Source organism: Sarcophilus harrisii, chromosome 1 (genome assembly GCF_902635505.1).
Source record: "Sarcophilus harrisii chromosome 1, mSarHar1.11, whole genome shotgun sequence".
Lineage (NCBI taxonomy): Eukaryota > Metazoa > Chordata > Mammalia > Dasyuromorphia > Dasyuridae > Sarcophilus > Sarcophilus harrisii.
The window spans coordinates 163,179,338-163,195,876 of record NC_045426.1 but is presented as its reverse complement, the minus strand read 5'-3'; the positions used below and the strand labels follow the sequence as shown (position 1 = coordinate 163,195,876).

General features: G+C 33.4%; 1 protein-coding gene and 1 pseudogene across 1 annotated transcript in view; one reads left to right on the top strand and one right to left on the bottom strand.

Moving 5' to 3' along the window:
• Nucleotides 1–576: 576 nt before the first annotated feature.
• Nucleotides 577–1,266, top strand: LOC100920188 (annotated as a pseudogene).
• Nucleotides 1,267–10,524: 9,258 nt separating this feature from the next.
• TBCA (tubulin folding cofactor A) overlaps nt 10,525–16,539 on the bottom strand; it is an 86,845-nt gene continuing 80,830 nt past the window's right edge. Inside the window, exons 3-4 of the mRNA XM_003759424.4 lie at nt 13,401–13,487; nt 10,525–11,288 (exon numbers count right to left, since the gene is read on the bottom strand). Coding sequence (XP_003759472.1) covers nt 11,208–11,288; nt 13,401–13,487 — 168 coding nt within the window. The 3' untranslated portion in view covers nt 10,525–11,207. The remainder of the gene's footprint in view (nt 11,289–13,400; nt 13,488–16,539) is intronic.

Genomic DNA, 16,539 nt, shown 5'->3' with positions numbered 1-16,539 from the left:
ACTTAACAGTTCTCTAGCTCCCTAATGCATTTAGTACTCATTGGAGTTCTACAAGATTCACAAGTCAGAGAGGAGAGTCCAGGAAATTCACAAGTCAGAAACCTACAATCCCACTCTCGGAGGAGGAGTCATCCTTTGAGTTCACATCTCCAAGAGTGTCAATCTTTGCATTCATACCTCTAAAAGAGCATATAAAAGGACAACCCACTGGGAGCACAGGGAGATTGAGAAGCCAGGATTCATTTGGGCAGAAAGAAGGATTCAGAGAGAGCTGGAGGCTGAAGCTGGCAGAGGCAAAGGACTAGCAACAAGAGCTCTTGGAACCAAGGAAAGCTAACTGGGCTATTTTGGAAGAGACAATAAAGGATTGGACTTTAACAGCTGGCTGTATTTGAAGTGATTATTGAAGTGAATTGAAACTAAGGCTGCCTCCAGAAACCCCCCAGGAAACCTGATCCTAGAGAACCATTATATTTGAGAGAAGAGCATTACATTTTGGCACCCAACGTGGGCAGAGTAATAGTGCTGGCGTAACATCAGAGGGCTGTGGGACTCTAACTCGCCTGAATATTGAAGATGACCATAGCGGCAAGGCCTACATTTGAACCTGCAAGAGGTGGAAGAGGGAAAGGGGAAGGTGATTTGAGTCAGCTTTCAGAATAATATTCAAGCAGAGCTCTACCTTCTCACACAAAGATAAAATACAGATGAACCACTCAGGATGCTCCAGAAGAGGTTCGCATCCATGATTTCAGGCGAGAACTAGAAGAGAGAGTTGCTGCAAGAGAGAAAAAAACAGAGATCATCCAACTAGAGAGCACACAACTTCATCTTCTGTGTCTAAGAAACCTCGGTTACATCAGATTCCTGCAGCCGACCTTGATGCAGATGTTCCCCTAACAGATGAAGACGACGAAGATGAGGATTTTGAGGAAGAAAGTGATGATGATAACATTGCAGCTCTACTGGCAGAACTAGAAAAAATAAAAAAAAAGAGCTGAAGAACAAGCTCGGAAGGAACAACAACAAAAGGCTGAAGAAGAGAGAATTTGGAAGGAAAATATCCTTAGTGGAAACCCTCTCCTAAATCTCACTGGTTCCTCTCAGCCTCAGGCCAACTTCAAAGTAAAGAGAAGGTGGGATGATGATGTTGTCTTTAAGAACTGTGGCAAAGGAGTAGATGAGCCGAAAAAAGACAAAAGATTTGTAAATGATACCCTTCAATCAGAGTTTCACAAAAAGTTCATGGAGAAATATATCAAGTAGTACAGTTTTATATGCTTATTACAAAGGGGGCTCATTGAAACTTTAAGGGTCATTCTGGCTTTAATTTGGTCAGGATTTACTTTTCATGCTCTTAATGGCTTACAGATTTCCTGCATTTAAGATTCTAAAATGCCTTTTTAGTTTGGTCAGTAATATTTTATTTGATAATGGCATCCTAGATCTAGGAATTGGTTTAACCCCTCCTCTTCCTACATTGTTGATTTATCATTTAATAAACTAGTTTATGTTCTGTGAATGTTTCCAGTTCTATTTTTTTCTTGAACAGATTATCTCATAACAGTGGATGAGCAAATTTCTAAGGCTGCAATAAAAGCTTGGGGTTCCCTCCTTGGACAGAAAGATGAAGGTAAAGCCTTCACAAAAATAGAGCAGAGTCCCAATGAACCTTTTGCTGATTTTGTGGGACGCTTGCAAACAGCTGTCACAAGAACCATTGGAGAAAATGCAGCTACAGAAATAATGAACAGACATCTGGCTAAGGAAAATGCTAATGAGATTTGCACAAGCATTATATGGGGACTACAAAGATGCTCCTTTAGAGGAGATCATAAGATGCTGTGCTACAGTGGGCACAAATGCTTATTATACCCAGAGTATGATGAACATGGGAAGACAGGATACCTCTTGGCAAGAGACTTCTAGAGAAAATTGTCAACGTTTTCAGTATGGAAAAGTTGGACATTTGAGAGTCCATTGTAGATATGGAGATAGAGTGAGAAGACAGGGTGAGAGAAAACCCCAAACCCCATGTCCAAAATGCAACTGAGGCTTCCACTGGGCCTCTGAATATAGACTGACCCAGGGAAATGAGAGGTGGGGTCCAGCTTCAAGACCTTAATCAAAAGACAGGTGGGGCATGATAGCAGCTGAGTTTACACCCAAAGAGTCTTTAGAAGGTCAGGACTCTGATGTGCTCAATCAGCAAAAACGATATCAGATGACAGAAAGGGATTACATGATCAATCATCAGAAAAGCAATCAGATAGTAGAAAGGGATTACAATTGGGGAGAACACAGGCTTTTTAAACCAACAAGGCAATGTCCAGTGCAAACAGCTCCAATGTAAATTGCCAGATGATGAGGAAAGATTTAGAATGTGATAAATAGAAGGGAATTAGGTTAACTGCCTGGGAGAGAGGGTTTGCTTGCATTCCTACAGACAAAGGAAACAGATGGGTGGCAATGAGCACCTGGAGAGAGAGACTGAAAAGGAGAAAAACCTCAAAACAAAGAAGATCTAAAAAGCATCTGACACTGAAGGAGCATGGCTGATAATGAGACTGTTAAAGAACTTTAAAACCAGCAGTAATCATTGGATTTCTTGAGATGAAAAATTGTTGATAAAGACTGTTGCAGGACTTCAAAGCTTGCAGGAATTATTGGATTCCTGGCACATGAACTAATGGACGATAGATTTCTTTTGGACTATTTCTAGGACTTATGGACGTGTATAAATTCTCATGTTGATTCATGCTATTTGTTATATCACTTCTAGCCTGTGTTATGTTACTATGTGCTTATGTAATTAATGTAATTATGTGCAATACCTCTCATATTGATGGATTTATATATACCTGTTTTAAGAGTGAGCCCCTTCAGAAACCCATTAATCTGATTTTATTTCCCATTTCCTTTGGTGTTTTCATCTCCCTGAGATGTCAGGGAAGGCATGATCACCTTTTTATGGTGTTTTCATTCCTTTTTTGAGCACTCAGGGAAGGTGTGATCACCTTTTTGGGGGGTTCTCACCTCCTTTAGAAATCAGGGAGGTCATGACCACCTATATTCTAAAATAAAAAAAAAGCAGATGTTAGGATTCTTACAAGGTGCCAAGTCAATTATCTAATTTAGTATGGTACTTAACAGTTCTCTAGCTCCCTAATGTATTTAGTACTCATTGGAGTTCTACAAGATTCACAAGTCAGAGAGGAGAGTCCAGGAGATTAACAAGTCAGAGAGGAGTGGAGAAGATTCACAAGAAAGAAGCCCACAATCCCACTCTCAGAGGAGGAGTCAAACTTTGAGTTCACACCTCTAAAAGAGCATATAAAAGGACAAGCCTACTGGGAGCACTCTGGGAGATTGAGAAGCCAGGATTCAGTTGGGCAGAACAAAGGATTCAGAGGGAACTGGAGGCTGAAGCTGGCAGAGGCAAAGGACTAGCAACAAGAGTTCTCCGAACCAAGGAAAGCTAACCGGGCTATTTTAGAAGAGACAATAAAGGATTGGATTTTAACAGCTGGCTATATTTGAGGTGACTATTGAACTGAACTGAAACTAAGGCTGCCTCCAGAAGCCCCCCAAGAAACCTGCTGCCAGAGAACCACTATATTTGAGAGAAGAACATTACAATCATCCATCCCCCATTTTGCCCTTATGCAAGTGAAATAATTAAGATGCTCATACCCTTTGACCCATACTATTATGTAGTACTATTATGTAGTATGGCTCTCTGGGAAGGATGAACAGATACTGAACAATACTATGATGACATTAAATAATGAAATATATCAATAAAATTTAATTTTAAAAGTCTCAATAAAAATCCTCCAAATAGTCAACATATAATTTGATACTCACTGACTTCAATGCAAAATTGGGGATAAGGACAACCAAAATAGATCAGAAGATAAAGATCAAAAGTTAAAAAATGAGTTTCTAGAGACTTATATACTACACAATTATGAATCAAGAAAAGAACCAGGAGGTTCTAGGTATGGCAAGAACTAGTCAACGTCACTCAAAATAAAAATGACTACATTTTGATAGAGGGGAAATTACTGGTTACAAATGTGAGTCATTTCTGAATCAGCTGTGTGTAGACTACCATTTTGTTAGAGCAGAGGTCAAAAATATGATGCTAAAGAGATGAAAAAAAGACATGTAATGAAATTAAAACAATTCTATTTTGACCATTTAAATGCATTATAATGCCCCCAAATGGGATATATGTGGGTGAAAGGATATTGAAAGACAATTGTGATTTCACATAGAAGTTTAACAAATTCAACTGCCACAAGGACTGCCACAAGGAGACCAAAAAAGCTTAAAAGCCACCTAAATCAGCTAATCCTCTGCTTAATTTGCTAAAAAGTGAGAGAGAACACTCAGGAGCAACAGTAGTATTGAATAATGTAAACTCCTCTGTAAAATCTCAGAAAGCATAATTGGAAGTTATGAGGATCACAAAACTGAGTAGTAATAGAAGGTAAATCCAGTTTTAGAAAAACTCCCTGACATACCCAACTAATCAGAATTGTCTTGATGAAAGTGGAAGCAAGACAGCAAAGAGACAGAAGATATAAAATACCTTTAAAAGTTTTTAAAATAAACTCACTGTCAAGAACAGTGGTGCTACCATATTTAGACTCAAATTGTGTTTATTAAGTGGGTAGAAGTAACAGCAAAGCGAACAAAGGTGGGGAAAAGAGCCTAAAATGTCTGTGTTAGAAGCAACACAACTATGAGAGCATAGAGTTATTAGTGCTCAAGGTATCTGAAATAGGATTAGATACAAAGTGGGGAAAATACTGGAACTTATTAACTGCTTATCAAATATTGTCAATTTGCCTACTTTTTTGGCCAAATATATTTTTTGTTTTGTTTTGTTTTTGGTGAGCAAACCTCATATTAGAGGTAGCATAGCACAGAAAGTAGAATCTAGTCTTAAGGTCAAGAGGATGTAGGTTTAATTCCAATATGTGACACAAACTTTGTGACTATCAATCATCTAATCTCTCAGTGCCCCAATAACTCTATTACAACATAAATTGCAGAACAGTTCAGTGGAAATTCCCTACACCAAATAAATCAGGTATAATATATGTGTATATAAATACAAATACACATTATATATATTCTATATTATCATGTTTATATATATATATATATATATGCATGTAGAGTATTTCCAACTCCCCCCCCAACTTCAACCACTGAGTTGGAGAAAGTAAGTTGGTGCAAACATTGTGATCAAGAAATCAGGGTCATCATGAGGGAACTAGATCTCAGTGACCTGAAAGAAGTGGGAAGGAAAAGATTTCAGATAAAAGTTCTTTTAAAGTGAAAATTCCATTATGTTCAATTTTTGTTTTGAGATTATTTAAATTCTATTCATCTTTGTTTTGTTAATTTGGTTATTTTTGTAAATATTCATCCTGACATTTATAACTTTAAAGAAAATCTTTATAATTTCCTTTATTTCTAATTTTGTTGTGAACTCTCATCTAAAATAAACAGCTTTTGAATTTCTCAATTTAATGGATTTTGTTTATCTCTTGATACTTATAATTTCTATTTTTGTGATTGTGTGACTTTTTTGGACTTGCTTTCTAGTAGGTATGGACAATACATACTTTTTTTTTTTTTAATTCTGTTTTGTTGACAAAGTGTTTATTTCCCCTAATAACTGCTTTAAATGCAAGCTAAAAGGTTTGGTATATGATTTCATTGTTTTCATTTCCTTTTTTGAAATGTTCTATTCTTTCTATGTTCTTTGACCCACCAATTTTTAATATTAGATTATTCTCCACTTAAGTTTTAATTATTTTTTCTGAGGATCTATATTCATTAAAATTTGAATTACATTTAGTAAAGAGTTTTCATGAATACTTTTTAAGTTTTTAAGGTTTTTATATCAGGGCATTTAACTTTTAGAAGGTTGTCATACACAACTAATAAATATATTTATACTATACGTATGTCACTGGCAATTCACTGGAAATTACTGAGTGGGAATAGAAAGATACAAACTTATTTGCATATGTATGATCATTAGCTATTCTCATATTACATTTTGCTTTATCCTTCTTTGCATATTTGTCTATTTCTCCTCTAAACTTTTCCCTTCAAGTCTTTCAATGCTGCTCCATTCAGTATATGTATGTATGTATATATGTAAAAAGAGAGAGAATATATAAAAGGCAGAACGGCATAGTTGATAGCCAACTTTGAAGCTAAAATAAACTATTGAAGTACTGCTTCTGGTACACACCTGGACAGAACCTACAAGCTCCCACTGTTCTACAAAGCTTGCTAAGCCTGTAAGTTGCAGAGAAAGTGAAAACTTGAATTGGTACAAGAATTCTCTTGTTAATAAAATCTCAGGTCCAGAATATCTATTTCATTATCTATAACCTTTAGGCATAAATTCTGTTCTAGCTAGTTTCTGTGGTTTAAAAAAAAAAAAAAAGCATTTCAAATATATTTATTGTAAACAATATATTGATGGCTCCAATCCATTTTATGGATGAGCTAATTTCATTCACATTCACTGTTAGAATTGTTAATTTTTGCACATTTCTATCATTTCTTTTGCATTTTTAAAATTGTACTCTTCTTTAAAAAGACATAATGGAGGAATGACCACCACTAGTAATCAAGTCTATAATTAAGGAGAATTTGTTTTTACGCCTCTGTCTCGCTGCTCTTCACCAAGTCCAGATCCCTATTACTGGTCTTTATAATAATCTATATGAGTAATCTTTCAAAGATGAAATCTGTTTTGTTTGTGACTGCTTTTTTATTCTTAATTTCTAAATTTAGATTTGATTTTTAAAAAGTGTGACTGTCATATACAGCTTGATTGGTTGTTGTCTTTCATTTTAAAGGGGGATCAAGTTACATCACTATATGGAAGTCAAGAACACTGGGTCTTACACTTCAGCTTATCGATCAATATGATCTCATAGATCAGACACAAATAATTCACATGAATATTTGGAGTAGAGATGTATCTAAAATTTTCACATTTCACATTTCCTTTGAATTACTGTAATTCTGCTCTGCTCTTAGAACACACAGTGCCTTCTTTGATGCAGACATACCATGCTAGTTCTCTCACAATTGATTCCAAAGTTCTTCAGAAAAATCTTGAGTATCTAAGTATTACTTGTTATTAACCTCCATGTTGAGTGTTTGCCTTGTGTGAATTACCTGTAAAAGTCAAAAGACTAAGTTTGAACAACATGGCCAGCCTGTTAAGAGTTGTACTCCAATACCTTTTTTCTCCCATTGAGTTAGCTACGGCAATGTGTATGTGAACCTCATCATCTATGTGTACATCCCTCAAAAATATATTGCCAAGTGTAAGTGAACTTTCAGCATTCAATATTTCTCCTTTGCTACAACTGATGGGTCCACGTATGGGTGGGATGGTGCTGGTTGATGAACTTAATTTTCTTATTAACTGTCAGACCAAAATTAGCACAATCCACATTCTGTTACATCTCAGCCTCAGAGATGCACTAAATGCACAATCATGTTTGAACAAGAAGTCACACACCAACTCTCCCTACACTTTAGGCTTGGCTTGTACCTTTTTCAAGTTAAAAAAATTTACTAACAATGCTGTAGCTGACTTTGATATTATTTTCATTTTCATTGAAAGCATATGACAACGTTGCTGAAAACATGAGAGTTGAATTTTTTCTTCTTTATCTTGTTCCAAGATGTTTGTTAACTTTTTTATACAACATAGCATCTGGGACTTATGTTGTATAAAAAAGTTATCTTCTTCAATATTCTTTTCTTGTAGTGTGTTGTTGTTTCCAATCTTTAAAAAAGTTTCATTCAACTCCATTTCTTTGTATTTTTGTTTTCCAATTCTGTCATATCTTTTTAAAGAGAATCTACCATTTTGGAGTTTTTCATTCATTTGCTGTAGAAAGTAAAAATAAAAATCTATCCTGTTACTCATGTTAGTTTATACTCTAATTTCAACCCTCATTTCAGTTAACTAAAAACTCCTTTATTGATCTTAGAAGCTATGTGAAGCTTCTTGGAGTTTTGTCACTTCTTGGGGGTCTTATATAATTTAGCACTTTTTACATTCCTTTGAAATTTTGGGGTTTTTTTTAAACTTACGTTTCTTCTTTCTAAAATATTTGCTTATTGTTTTGGCTTTTCCTGGATTGCTTGCTTAGTTTTCCTATTTTGTCAGCTTTTGTAAATCTTCTCTTGATGGGGTAACTGGCAAGATGGCTGTCTTAGCCGGCTGGATGGGATGTGATCATGGTCTTATCTGGGGCACGTTAGGTAGAGCAGGCTAGTTGAGTTTGCATTCAGTCAATCATCAAGAAAGCTTAGTCTCAATTTTTTAAGTTTCAAAGATGAGTATTAGCTCACTTAGGGAATTAACTCTCAGAGGGCCTGGCTGGAGACAAATTGTGCAGGTCCAGATCATAGAATTTTGCTTCAGACATGGAAAGCAAATAAGTACCAGGCAGATGGTAAGAAAGCTGTGCTGCACATATCTGGATCACTAGCTGAAGGGGAGCTGAATGTAGCTTGGTGTTAAATAGCAAGCAATTAGGAATAAAGAAGGCAGATGGTAGAAGCAATTCAGAGTTGGTGTCTTGAAAAGAGATGAGCAGTCATATAAGGGATTTAAATTAGAGGCCTCATATAATTTAACACTTTTACCTTCCTTTGAAGTTTTTTTTTTTTTTAAACTTGTTTCTTTCCTTCTTTACAAATGAAGCTATATGAAGAGCTGAAGGAAATAGACATATTTGTATGGAGAAGTGTTTGGGCATACATGATAATTCTCTTCAAAGATCTGAGAGCTGACACATGATAGGTATATATTATGATGTAGCTACAATTCTTTTTCCTTCCTTTCTTTCTGGCAGTTTCCTCATCTCTGACCTTTTGATACAAGGTTCCTTTATGTTACTTCAAAATTTTTTATTCTTCATATTTCTTTGAATCACTTCTTTCCTTCATTCATCTTTTTCTATGACAGTTCATAAAAGAAAAGTGACCCTTCTGACACTTTTTCTTTTCCTCTAAAAGTCAAAAGAATCTACATTGGGGCATGTTCATGAGTTAATATATAGGCAAAAAGAGAATGTATGGGAGAATACTGTGAAATTTGTCTTGCTCTCAATATTACTTTAATTGTGATTCCTAGAGAGAGGGGGGTGGTAAAGGTGACTTGCCCAAGGTCCCAAGGTCATCTTTATGTCAAAATTGTTGCTATCTCTTATAACTGGGCCTTGGCCTCTTCTCCTATCTTGCATTTTGCAAAAAAAAATTTTAATCTAAGTTCTTATGATTAACTCTGATCTGCAATTAGCTAAATTAGGTAAATTCAAGTGAAACTGTTAATCTGGTATGTTTTGTGCTTAGTGAAATTTTGGTGGACTCCAGGAGATCACGGATTTCCTTATAAAGTATCCATTTTATAACTTGTTCTAGAAATTTTCTGAGGATGGATTTCAAGTTTACAAGTTATACTTGACTGCAAGATAGTCATTACAAAAGACACTTTATGTCAAATTTAAAAAACAAAACAAAACAGGAAGGTGACTGCAAGGTTCCTTAACAAGTTTAATATAATGCTTACTAAGACATATTTTATTAAAGACATATTGATCATAAATATAAGTTGATTAGTGTGTGAAGGGGCATATCTGTGCTCCACCTGATTATACATATTTATCTAATTTACTAGTTAAGTACTTGAAAACAATTATAATATACTCTAAAATCTTTTATTTCCCAATAATACAAATTCAACTCCTACACAATTATGAATGTTAAGACTGTAGTGATATTTAGTTTATAAATTTCTTAATCTAATTTTAAAAAGTTGAGTCTTTTTAAAAAAAAGAATGGAAAATACTTCAAGCTTATTTTTGATCTTAAAGGTGAGATTTTGACAGAAACATCTGTTGCATGAGAAAATTTTATTTTGCTATAACTCCCTTATCTTCATAGTATTACATAACAGGTTTTGAAAATATAGATATTATTGTTTACTTTAAAATTTTTTCAGACACTTAAAAATACATAAACATGTACATATATATTATTGTACTTGGATGTTATGATTTTCATTGCTTAGTAGCTTCTATTTATTTACGATTTTCAAGATTAGATAAACCACTCTACTACACAGCCCTACTTGGAATATAATCTATTACTTACATTTTATTATCCATTTCTTAAAGCAAAAAACATATTCCAGTGTTTTTCTGGCAATATTTTCCTAAATTTCAACTCTGTTAGTATTGGTCTTGATTGCTGAGACTAATATCTCTTCCTATGAAGTATGGTGATGCTAAGTTGGTATCCATGAAATCTAAATAAGCTTTTAAAATGCATTTTCTAAACAGTTTAAATCATATGTGTTTTGCAAAATTAGTACAACAGATGTAGGATAATTTTATAGTTGGACTGATAAAACTGTCAAAAAGATACATTGTTCCCTAGATTAGGACAGATAATCAAGAGTAGATTTAAAAAAAACAAACATTTATTTAACCAAATCACAACAGTATTTTTAAGAGTCCTATTTTCAAATTCTCTGTAGTGGTTATTCTACACTTTTGTTCTTTCTGTTATATACTTATTACTTTTATCTTTTTATTCATCACATAATGGTGTCATATTCATTTACCCAATTCCAATTAGTGAAAATGTTAAGTCTTCATTATGAAGGGAAAATATACATGGTATTATCCCCTGAGAACTGTCTTTCTTCCCCCGCCCCCCATCCTCAGATGCTACACACACCTTATTTAGAATACATAACACAAACTGGTCAAATTTTTATTTTCTGTATACAAAAAATTTTCTAAGCCAAAACATACTTAACAGAATCATGATTTGGAAACAACATATCCAAGTAAAAATTCAAATGCAATATTACTAATCTTACTTTTCAGGTATAAATAGGTTAAAGATAGCTTATTAGTCAATAAAACTCTACAAAATAATAAGCATCTATATCAGGCTAAACCATTTATTTGATACATTTTTAAATTAAGAAAAGTCAAAGAGATGAGACTACATAAAGAAAAATGAATCACATTCTCACACTATTGGAACACAGAAAGAATGACCAACCATAATAAAATGTGGAATGGATCCCAGTGTTTAATGGGGAAAAAATTCATTCAGCAGAAAGAAACATTTTAAGCTTCTAACTTCACTGAATCCAGAACTGAACGAGCTTCTTTATATTCTTCAGCTTCTTCTAAGTCTTTTTCGTTTTCCTAAAATGAAACAATAAAAATGAGTTTTTAAAATTCAATTAAATTCAACAAGCATTTATTAAATGTCCACTATGAGCCATTTGAGACACAGTCATTTGTTGCAATTCCAGCATTATTAACATCCATGAAAATCTTACAATTCAAAAGGACTTGACTACCAGGTATCATGTTATATCTTTAGATATGGATCAATTAATTCAATCATGTTCCCTTTTCAGGATAGGGAAGAGAGGACACTTTTTATAGTTGGACATTACTGTATAAATAAAGTCATTTTGACGAATTTTTAAATATAACACTTAGTATAATGATAATTATGACTTTTGTCAGGAATTAAATAAGGCATTAATCATCTAAACATAAAACATTTACAAAATTCAATAATTCGGAATATTAAAATACATTTCATGTGAGAAAAGATAATTACTTCACTTTGTCTAACATTTTAGTTAAAATAGTATTACTTTTATCATTTGATCAAATTTTTAGAACTTTAAGAACATTTACAGATCTGGTACAATGTTTAGTGTTTTGTTTATGACAAAATATTCATGTCTTTAATGATGTCTTGGACAGTATGTATAAAGGTATGACTCTAAGACAGTACTTCTAAGTGATTTTAAAGAATCAATCCTTTAGGCTACTGCTTCATGAAAGCAAATAAACATTCTAGCAATTAAGGGGTTAATGAGTGTATTCTGTTAGCCAAAACAGTACTTTAATATGTTAGATTCTCTTCATTATTGTGCCTTTCTTTCAAAACAACCTCTTCCTATCTAACTGCCAATAATCCAGGGTCTTTTCTCCTTTACAATACTTTTTAAAGATTCTTGAAAGGTTTATGTTCAACAAATGATATAGAACTAGGGAAAATTATTAGTCAAATAATTTGATAAAATTTGGAAATGTTACCAAGTGTAGATAATATCCAGACTCAATGAAATATATATTTTAAAGCAAATAAAGTCTACAGTTCTCAATACATACATATATACACACATATGTATATATACACATATACATACATATAACTGGCCTAAAACCTCTCACGAAGTAAAAAAATAGCATGCTTTAATTTTTAAAAGACTATTTTGAAAAAAATATATAGGAAAATGACATTTCAGGAAGAAATTATATAGCTAATAATTAACTTTGGATAAAGAAACAAATAAAAAGTAATGTGCTATAGTGGATGGAGCTGAAGACCTGGATTTGAGTTCCATTTTTGCCATATTAACAATGTGAATTAGGGCAAGCCAACTTATTTCTCTGTGATTCAGGTAACTAAGATTTTAAGTTACAAAACTACTGCCTATCTACTTTGATAGGAAGAGTTTATCTATTAGAGTTCCCTATATGGAATTAATCATATATCTGGATTTAAAAAAGAAAAGAGATTAGAATTCATCATGAAATTTATTAATTAATTAATAATGGTACAGATCTTTTGTTCTTTGTGAATATTTTAGTAATGCTTGGAATTTTCTGTGTACAAAAACTGGAAAAGAATAAAAAATTGCTTCACATTTTACAAAATAGAATCCCCTCTGAATTAGGTGGCCTTAATAACCTATATGTATGGTCAAAGTGCTTTTAATCTAGATCCAAATACTACTGAATGGGGGGGGTGGGGGAGGCAGAGGTAGAATATTTTATTTAGTTTTAAATCTTATACAGAATAGTATCTGGTTCTGAAAAAAATCTGGATTCCTTTTTAAAAGTTCCATATTCATGTTTAACAGTTAGACACTACACTTTGAAAAGACCATATTGATATGTAGAATAAAATACTTAGAGGAAGTGAATGTAAACAAAACAAACATTTGCTAAAAGAAATGGTTAGAAAGAGTAGAAAAAGCACAGCTGCAAGCTCTGACAATTGACTATTAATTCAAATTCACTTATATCTAATGTTAAGTTTGAAAATATTACTGCAGTTGATAACTAAGACCAGGATCTATAATAGATTTTTTGCAATATTAAAAATGCCATAATGCAGCTGAATTGAAATTTTTCAAGTAGTCTTGAGTAACACTTATGAGATTTGAGTCTTTGGTGCATTTTGTTGAAAAAGGCTTAAAATATAACAACAAAATTCCCTGCTTTACATACCACCAGCTGTAGAAGATCAGAACGTGCAGCTTCCAATCTGCGTTGGCAATCTGGAATCATCATTCGAGACTCTTGCAAGATTTCTGTCTATAAATATAATATTGTTAAGTGTCTAAATATGCAGGTATCTCAGAAAATATTCAAAACCTTTACTAAACATGTAGATGCTTTAGAGAAATTACAAATTGTCAGAGGTTTTCTCATCTGAATATTCAACAAACAATATTCTACTTCTTCAACAATAAACTGCTTAAAATAGTTATATTTGTCAAAATGAATGACATAAGAAAAACCTGATTGACATTATTTACAACTTACCATAAAATTTTAAGAATTGAGTTAAATAAATGAAGCATCTTTGTATTCATTCACCTTTTTCCATGTTAAGTGAAAATTAACAAGTAAAAGCTTTCTAAAGCATGTTAGTTTAAAAAGGCTATTTAAAAGAAACTATTTCTCCTGCTGTCACAAAGCACCTTCATCCAAAATGGGATCAGCTGGTTATATAAATATCTCCTGCATCTTTTGAGTAATAAAGAAAAACAGTGTTCAGATAATACCACATAGAGATAATTACTGCATGAAAAAAGTTATTGAGTTATTGATCACATCGTGTGCACACGGCAGGAGGTTCTCCCTGAAAGACAAAGGTAAAGAAAAATGAAAAGCCAAGACCAGCAGGTTCATATTTTTGATGCTTATCATGCATAAAAAGTTATTACTTATCCTTGTGCTTCATTTTAGGAAAGAGATTATTCTCACCATGCAGTTTGAGTCAAATTACCAAGCTGGCACCCCTCTGAACCTGAACACTTGGCCATTCTAACTGAAAACACTACAGAATTAAATCCAGGATTATAGATTCTAGGGCATATTTTTTTTCTGGAATCAAAACCCATTGTTCTAACTTGATTATATGAATAGTACAATGAAGCAAATCATGGTAGAAGAAAAAATAATTAAATCTATGACTGTGAAACCCAATCAATAAGTAGGAAAGATACATGATCACAAGACCTGTACTTTTCTTAAAATGAATGACACAATATTATGTGGGAGGAGTTTCTTCCTTAAGTTATACTAAGAAGAACCAATATTATGGCCCTACTATGAGCAAAATCCTGTTGTGCTAAATGCTACATAAGCAAAAGCAACATAGTAAAAATGTTTTAAAACCAGCCAATTATCTTTTTTGCAAAGAGGTCTGAAATATGAACTTGAAATATGAGATTTAAATTTCTATTACTCTTGTGGCTTGAACTGATTAAGAAATAAATGTCCATTTATCTTAGAAAACAATATCGTACAACTGAAAAGCAAATACAGAAGAAAAATTCCAATTATACTGTTCTTCAAAAAACACTTACTTTTTTTTAACTAATATTTTCAGTTCCAGGTGTGTTTGCTAAGATTTTTAACTTATCACAAAATTTCCCTATTTAGTAGTTTATTACTTTTTCCCACCCTCTACAGCTGATTACTGAATTTACAACTCATTTGTGTGTATAGCAATGGACAATATAAATAGAAAATTATCAAATGTAGGATTGTGACTTCACCCCATTACTTATCAGAGCAGGGGATCAGGAAGGCAGTATTCTTCAGGAAAAAAACTGAATACCTACTGTGTGTTTTCAAGTAATCTCAATTTTTTTTATTAGTAGGGTATATATCTCAATAAATATTCCACCATTTCCTTTTGGTATTTAATAGCTGTACACAAAAACTTTATAGAATTACACTAAATGAATAAAGAAGGCACGAAAAGCATAATCCTTTCATAATCAAGCTCACTGTCTTCACATATGCCAAAGAGGAAGAGAATAATGCTAATTAACTAATTTATTAATTGCTGCTGTAAGAGAGACCTTTCTTTACCTCACTGAATAGGAGTTCTCAAATAGCTGGTTTCACATGATCCAATCAACAAGAGATTAAGTTGCTACTATATGGTAGGCACTGAGCTGGATATCTGTGTACTATGGATATAAGAACAAACAACCAACCCTCCTCACAGTGAGGGCACGAGCTTAAGATAGTAACAGAAAGGAGGTGAAATATAAGAAATGTTGTGAAGGAAGAAATGAAAAGATTAAGTAATTGACTGGATATATGTGCTAAGGGATAGTGAAGAATACAGGATAATGCTGGGATTAATAATCTGGCATTAAGCAATAATGGTATTAATTCAAGAAGGCTGAAACCTGATATGCACTTCCAGAGATTTAGTTTCACTTCAGCTTCCCAAATATCAAGCAGTATACTTACTGCTTCAATTTAAGAAGATGGCAATACAACGAAAAGCTAAGTCATCCTGATCTACATTTTGGCAATGGGTAAGGAAGGAGGAAGAAGAAAGATTAGTATGCTTCAGTCTGTATTCAGACGCACTTTTTATCATGGACTTTTGGAACTTGTCTTAGATCACTGTATTACTAAGAAGAACTAAATCATTCACAGTTGTTCATTGTTCAATATTGTTACTGTGTACAATGTTCTTCTAGTCCTGCTCACCTTCACTGTCTTATCAGTTCAAGTAAGTCTTTCCAGCCACATACTTAATGTTTTTCTCTTTTCTTTCTTGGTTTTAGAGAGATATTACTAATATTCTTTCAACCATCCTTCTATGTAAAATTTTAAAATGAGTGTTTCCCAAATTAATGTATAAAACAACATTTCTGGCATTGAAATTTATTGGCATAACTTTTTATCTGATGAGGACCCAATGACATCATAAAGTAATGTCTAGACTTGGGCATTAATTGGATTTAAGTGAAAAAGAGTTTGCACAAAGTTATCAGACTCACTCTCTCATACAGGGTGGTCACCAAATCCAGTGGCAAAACAAAAGTCAGAATGACAGGTCCTAGATGAATTTGATGAATTTGACATCTTTAATAGCTGACCAAGCTCTCAATATTCCAAAGCATTTGGTTTAGCCTGCCTTCATTGGCACTGAAATAAATTCTTCTCATCTGTCCATTCTGCTGGAGTGGGGCGGGCGGGGGAGGGAGGATAGTGGCATGGGGGGAAGTCTTCAGATACTTGAGATAGACCTTTCTTTAACTAAACCAACCTGTCTAAGGAAGAAGCTGAGGAAAAAAAGGGGGCCTGCCACTTAAAACATGGGAATATATAA